The 7253-nt window shown below is 36.9% G+C and overlaps 1 protein-coding gene across 1 annotated transcript; it reads right to left on the bottom strand.

The window, feature by feature from the left end:
* Nucleotides 1-216: 216 nt before the first annotated feature.
* Nucleotides 217-6929, bottom strand: LOC109102437 (gastrula zinc finger protein XlCGF7.1-like). The gene is made up of 2 exons (XM_042749592.1): nt 6669-6929; nt 217-1005 (listed from the first exon to the last, which is right to left on the bottom strand). Exons 1-2 carry the CDS (start codon nt 6751-6753, stop codon nt 227-229), a joined length of 864 nt encoding a protein of 287 aa, XP_042605526.1. The 5' UTR covers nt 6754-6929; the 3' UTR covers nt 217-226.
* Nucleotides 6930-7253: the final 324 nt, after the last annotated feature.

The following is a 7253-nucleotide window of genomic DNA, read 5'->3' as shown; positions in this document are numbered from 1 at the left end:
AAAGCTAGATTTTGCATACACATGGTTTTATATTAATGAGAGTGGAATATTTCATGTAAATGTGTATATTGAAAGGAAAACAGATTTTTTTTAAATCATTTCTTACTTCATTACTTTTCTCACTCCAGGAAAAAAGTGTGTGTACACATGGTCTAGAATGTCTGTAAGGTGCATACATATTTACACCGAGTTTTTTTTTTTTAAAGTTTATACACAATTTCTGTGCCTATTTTGTGCGTACGGAACGTTTAAAAATGAGACCCCTGGCCTGTCCTCTCTCGTCTTGCACTGTCATCACTCTTCCATTTATACTTCTGGATCTCCTTCCTTGAGACTCGCTCCGTTCCCACAGCTCTGTGTGAATTGTCATATGGCTTTTAAGGTATCTTTTTTGAATGAAACGCTTTCCACACTGTTGGCAGGTGAACGGTTTCTCTCCACTGTGAATTCTCTTGTGCCTGTTAAAGCTTCCTCCTTGAGTAAAACTCTTTCCACACTGAGAGCATGAGTAAGGCTTTTCTCCAGTGTGAATCCTCATGTGCCTTCTAAGGCTTCCTTTTTCAATGAAACTATTTCCACACAGTTTGCATGTGAACGGCTTCTCTCCTGTGTGAATTATCATGTGGGCATTCAAAGTGCTTTTATGTGTAAAACTCTTTCCACATTGAGAGCAGGTGAAAGGCTTCTCCTCGGTGTGAATCCTCATGTGGACTTTAAGGTTTCCATGTTCACTGAAACTCTTTCCACACTGTTTGCAGCTGTAAGGCCTCTCTCCAGTGTGAGTCCTCATGTGGACTCTCAGTTTACCTTGATAGTTGAAACTCTTTCCACACTGTTGGCAGGTGAAATGACATCTAGATCTAGACTTCTGAGCTCTTTTTTGTGAGGAAGTCTTTGCTTTCTGTGAGCAACTAAATGACTTTTGTCCAGTTATGAAATCAAGATGTTTTTTATACTGATCTTTATCTTGTATTTCATTCAGTTCTTCACTCTTCACTTTCAGGTCTAGGGTGGAAAGAGATAAATAAAGTTAACACACATTTAAAAGCAACAGTAGAACAGAAATCAATAATGGCCAAATCTGCCATGCATGTCTAAAAAGGGCGCATCAAACTCAGCTTGTTGAGGGTCACGGTACTGCAGAGTTAAGCTCCTACACACCTACCTTTGGTTTTCAAGTAATTAAGAGCTTGATTGAGGTGTGTTCAATTAGAGTTGAAGCTACTCTGCAGGGCTGTGGCCCTCCATGAACTGAATTTCACATCCCTGGTATAGTCCTTAAATATAGTCCTTTCAACAATGTTCAGTTTTACAGAGAAACTGTTTGTGAACAATATCAGTCAGGATTTAAGTCCCATTGTAACACGGAAACTGTTTATTAAAGTTACAACCTCTCACTTCTAGATGGATCAGACATGCAATTATTTGTTGTATTTAACAAATAATGAACAATACTCCTCACAACAAGCCATCAAAGTGTTAGAGTTGTGAACTACCTCTAAACAAACACGCAGGGTAGAACCAGGCCCCTGGTTATGGTGATAACAGACACAACATCAAGATAAGACTGGTTTACGAATCAAAGGACTGTAGATTTTCACTCTAAATGCACTTTAAAACAGACAAATGTACCCTTGGTCTATACAGTCCATCCTTTACTCTCTATATATGTTTCCCAGCAGCATTATTTAAAGCTGTTCAAAAGTGCCTCTTCATAGTGTACTCATTCCAAAAAACCTGATGGCACAATTCCAAGAAGTGATCTACAAAATCCTCAACTGGCTTTCCTCCTTGATGTGATGCCAAATAGTCCATATTTACACAATTTGTGTGGTCTGGTATTGTCACATTTTATCCAAGATGAAGAAAAAGACAATCAAGTTTCCAATTGAAGGTAATATTTATTATAATTAGCTCCAAAGGTTTAACAAACTTGAGCCAATTTGCAAACATAAACACAACCAATATTAGACAATGAGAGAGAGAAAGTGAGCAACTTAAATACACAAAGGTGAAAAACTAAATACAAACAGGTGCGCTAGTAAATGTATCCATGGTAACACGTGACTGGTGGGAAAACCAGAACAAGGAAACTGGAAACTAACTGAACAAACTAAAAGTCAACGATGAGGAAACTAACTGAACTAAATCACAACAATACTATATGATGCACCTGAAATAAAACTCAGAAAGATGTGTCAGCGGTAAAAAAGCAAACAAAAATCACAATGTATTTTAATACTTGTAGAATCCTTATTTAGGATAGAATAAAAATTAATTCAGCACCCAGGTATTGTGATAGAAATAGAACAAGTATTGTGATCTTACTGTGATCATGGTCTTTCTGATTTGTGATACACAATTCAAACTGAAGACACATGAAAGGTCTCTCTTCAGTGTGAAGCCTCATCACTGCTAGCTCCGCCCCTTGGGGCGTGTGGGCTTCCGCCTAAAAGGTATGTTTTTAGCTGTTTGGCAAATGTGACCGTGAACTCGTGCATATCAAATGATGTTATTTACTTATTGTAGTTGGAATCGGATCTTGTTCTCGACTTCGCGATGGTGTGTAGCTGTCATTACCCTCCACCTGGTTTATTCACCTGAATATAATTCAGTCAAGTCACTGAGTAAACTGGTAAGATTCATTCTGTGATCAACCATACAACTTGTCTTGCTGACCAATTGTCGGTATGTATGATTCATTCATTTTCCAATTGAGCCAAATTTTTAGTCTTAAGTGTTTCTGATTATTGTAAACCTAATAAATATTTGTGTACATTAATACCTTCTTTGTCCTGGTAACTAACCTGTGTGTCTAAAATCTGTTAAGTGGTTAGTTCCCCTCATTTTAAAGGGGTGGCGTAGTCAGCATTAATACATCTCCTTAGGGTTTATGTATTCCTAGGGTGCTATAATAATCTCCTTCCGCTCTGCTACATTCAGATTTAATTCTTATGTGGACTTGAAGTTTTCCTTGTTGATCAAAAAAAAGCCTTTCCACATTGTTGGCAGGTGAAATGACATCTAGTTCCAGTATTTTTAGGTCTTTTTCGTGTCAAATTCTGTTGTGTCAATCTTTGAGCAACTGTATGATTTTTGTCCAGTTACGAAATCGTGTTTCTTAAACTGCATCAAGGCTCCAATATACTTCAAACATTATCGAAGAATGAATTCATATGATGTCATTTCAAACATAATAAAGTCGAAACGAAGTTCGTTTTGAGTTTATTTCGGTTACACAATCGGTGAGCGTGTTCTGAAACTCCACCTTCTTTGACGTGCCATTTTTTTTTGACGTGCCATCTCATTCTTTGGAGGTCTGACCATAGAACATGTCAAATAGAACCTGTCAAATAGTTGAGCTGGCACAAATATATCTGCACCTGTACAATCGCTCGCGGAGAGACTTTAAAGATTGAGAGAAAGCATTTAATTCCTAGAAAGAAATTGCAATGAAACTTGGTGTCGACAACCCAGAGTTATGCAAAAGGTGACACAGACAAACAAGTTTTCCAAAGCCATGAAAAGAATGAAAGGAAAGAGTAAATATATAAGGTAGCAAGTAACAAATACATGTTTCAAATAAATGTTACACCATACTGCTGCTGATGTTGTTCTTACAAATGAAATGCCAAACGAAATGCCATACAGTATAAAATAATAAATCTTTGTTTTTATCAAAAGTAAGTCATGACACCAAGAGGTATCGGTTTATCCAGTTTAATAACATGAACACTAATAAAATTAAGTAACAAACTGACATCATGTTAAAGTTTTCAGACTATGAGCCATTCACACTTCCTATAAAGGACTGATTATGGGAAATAGTATGGTTCTTTTGCATTGCAAACATGTTAATTGACTCTGAACTGCTGCTAATCATTATTCTTTTGTCTATGATATTCTGACCAAATGTTCCCAGTCTCACACCTAGATTGCCTAAACTTCATTGTTTCATCATTGTTGTGTTTAGGGGGATATGCACAAGCGTGGCAACATGTATGTTTACATTAATCAACACCCCGCCTCCAGCAGCGCAGGGGTGTCGGAATGTTCAAAATGATTTTTGCCCCCAAACGAAGAATGAAAACGCACCCTGTTTGAAGTATATTGGGGCCTTTAGGTTAAGTACTAATGAATTAGTGTTTGGAAACCCTGTCAGAGGCCTTATTGCTGTCTTGGCAGATAAATGGAACACCTCTGAACTCTGACTCATCATTTGTCTCATTTGTCTGAGTCAGAGAAAGCAGATATAATGGAATTGGTAAGTTAATTTCCTCTTTTTTTATGTCCCTACTCAAACTTGTGTCATTGAGTATGACACTGACGTTGGAACAGCTCAACCTGTAAAACAACGTGCATCAGGTCAACCCTATAAAAATGGAATTACTTCAGAAAGAAGTGGATTATTTACTCGCCCATAACATGGCAGAACCTAGCTATAGTTCTTGGAGTTCTCCATGTATCTTGGTGAGTAAACCCAATAATTCATATTGTTTTTGTACAGACTGCAGGAAGCTTAATTCCCTAACAAACCCTGATTGTTATCCCTAACCCAAAATTTATGTTTGTGTTGCTCGTGTTGGCTCTACAGAGTTTGTCAGTAAATTTGATCTTCTGAAAGGTTATTGGCAAGTGCCCTAGACATCTCGTGGTAAGGAACTCTCCCTTTTTGTTACACACCACAGCTTCCTGCAGTACACGGTCATGCCTTTTGGGGTTTGAAATGCTCCCACTACATTTGAGCAGTTGGTAAATCAAGTACTCTCTGAATGCAAGGCTTACTCAGACAATGTTGTTTTGTTTAGTTCTTCTTGGTCCGAACATCTTCGCACCAAATTCTAGAGCTTTCTGTACATCAGGCTAAAGCCAATCTAACCATTATCCTTGCCAAATATGACTTTAGAAAAGCAAAACCAATTGATGCTGAAGTTGATGCTTTTGGTAAATTCCCTACACCTGCTACCTGTTATGAACTCTGTCAATTCTTAGGAATAGTAAGTTATTATTGAGGGTTTTGTTGGAATTTAGTGAGATAAGCTGCTCCTTTGACTGATTTGTTGACTCTAGCTAACACTCCTGTATTGGTTGCACCTAATTTCCAGAAACATTTTCTTTTTGCAGTGGATGCCAGTGCTTGTGGTGCTGTTTTTTTTACGTGTCTGTGGTGTCTTTTTCCTTTCTTTCCCTTTCTATGATGTCCTAGGGCCCAGGAGATCTGAGGGTGAAATGGAGTGGGATTGGAGAGAGGTGTATCCCAAGCCTTAATGTATCTACTTGTGTGATGTTGGCAAGCGTCTGTGCCTCGCGGGTTTTACGGAGGATGAGGACTGTTTCCTGGGAGAGTAGCCTACAATACGGTGTCTGTTTCTATAAAGCGGGGCAATTCCAACTTTGCAAGGACAGTCTGGTGCTTCTGACTCACAATCTGTAAGTACATTTTCATATTTAAAGGATTTACCACTGATGATTCAAACACGAGTTTGTTGTTTTGCTGTTTCTCCATTCCCAAATGCAGACATGGTTTTATGTTTACGTAGTGCGATACGTAACGTGTAAAAAGACAGTATAAGTCATTATAATCAGTAATTATGTCCCCACTGGATGCAACAATATGCCTTGTTTATAATGGGTTTTATTGTTTTTGTCTTGTCTAGTCGGAATATGGCATCATAGTATGATAAGGGGTGAAACATTTACGTCACACGCTTTAGGAATTTGGCCAATCTCAATGCACTGGATAGCTGGCCAATGAGTGTACCACTTGCTTTTCAGAACAACAAGCTTTGTAAAATTCGACGCGTTTCAGAAAGGTGGAGCATAAAGGAGCAACAATAATTTACATTATGTGGAAATAATGTTTTTTGAACCTCAAACCACATAAACATTTTATTACACCAAATAATGTTCTTTGTAGCAATGTCATATTACCCCTTTAATATGGATTATACAGAGGTGAGATGAAAAGAAAATACCATCTTAACTTTTTTAAGGACAGTCAGTTCACCTCAGAGATAGTTACATAAACTCCCCCCACAAATGTATCGTGATTCATTTAATCTCAACTGATTTGAATCATCACATATTTATATCGGTTTTCAACCAGCTCGCTACATCGATGGCATCGTTACATCCCTATTTACTACTGACGCTGTGTGACATACAGCACCAAAAGATGACGGTAATGCACTGGTTTAGAATATGACCTTGTAAGAAGATACTGTACTGCTTCAGTCTACTGCAGGTTCAGTCTATTACTGGAAAAGATACATTGTTTTAAAAGTAGCTGAGCTACTGGATAAGCTGCTAAAAATGTAGTTACGTTACTTGTAGTTAGCTGCTGCCCAAAACTGGGATTAACTTTAAACATTATTTATGTTCAGGGATGTTAATGTTAGTAAAAGCACTTTTAAGGATAAGTAGAAAAAATCAATTACAGACAGTAATAACTCACATTTCACATTATGTAAATAAAGTGATTGTTAGATATTGTTGCATAATTAATTTATAGAAATGTAGGGTTTTTTCATTGTTTTAATTCAGAAGTAGATTTGAGGGTTTAATAACTCTTTTGTTCAGAGTACTTCTGTACTGTTTCAGTACAGCTGAACATTTTTGTGACATTTTAGATCAAATGAATGAGTTCAACTTTAAGAATGAAAACCAACCTGTTTGTTTCTCACTTTCTTCATGTTTGCCTCTGAATGTTTCATCAATCTTCATGTGTTCACGCTTCTCTTTAATAAAGGCCATCTTTATAATGGTGTGTCACGTGGATCTCAGTTGAGTTTTTCTGTTTAAGATGAGAATAATTAAGAGTAGAAAAATAAGTCCAAACTAAATCTCTGTCTGCGTCTCAATCTGCTCCCTAGTTCAGTAGTTTCTCCACACTGGTGAGGGAGTCAGTCAGTCAGAGAGATAATGGACTTAAATCACCTGAAGAGAGAAAAAATTCAAATAAAATTAAAGGTTATTATTTGTAATAAGATTATTTGGTATTTACTGATTTGTTGATTATATTTAATAGATTACACTTTGATGAAACATTTGTAGATGGTTTATAAAAGTTATCATTACTAACTTTTTTTTAAAATGAAAAAACTAGTGGTGGAAATTTTTATTCCTTCAAGAGATTCGTTCATTTTCAGTTTGTTCACCAAAATGATTTGTTCAGATTCGTTCAGTGACCATTTCTTCATATTACACAAAATATGCCAGCAGGTGGAGAAAAAGAGTGTCTTATGTGTTATGTC

Source organism: Cyprinus carpio, chromosome A4 (genome assembly GCF_018340385.1).
Source record: "Cyprinus carpio isolate SPL01 chromosome A4, ASM1834038v1, whole genome shotgun sequence".
Classification (NCBI taxonomy): domain Eukaryota; kingdom Metazoa; phylum Chordata; class Actinopteri; order Cypriniformes; family Cyprinidae; genus Cyprinus; species Cyprinus carpio.
The sequence above is the reverse complement of the archived record's forward strand: the minus strand, read 5'-3'. Positions and strand labels throughout refer to the sequence as shown.

Bases quoted from the DNA above. Each gene is read 5' to 3' on its own strand.
- LOC109102437 (XM_042749592.1), bottom strand. From the start codon at position 6,753: ATGGCCTTTATTAAAGAGAAGCGTGAACACATGAAGATTGATGAAACA. The intron at 1,006-6,668 runs GTTGGTTTTCAT...TTTCCACCCTAG, and splicing joins AGAAAGTGAGAAACAAACAG to ACCTGAAAGTGAAGAGTGAA.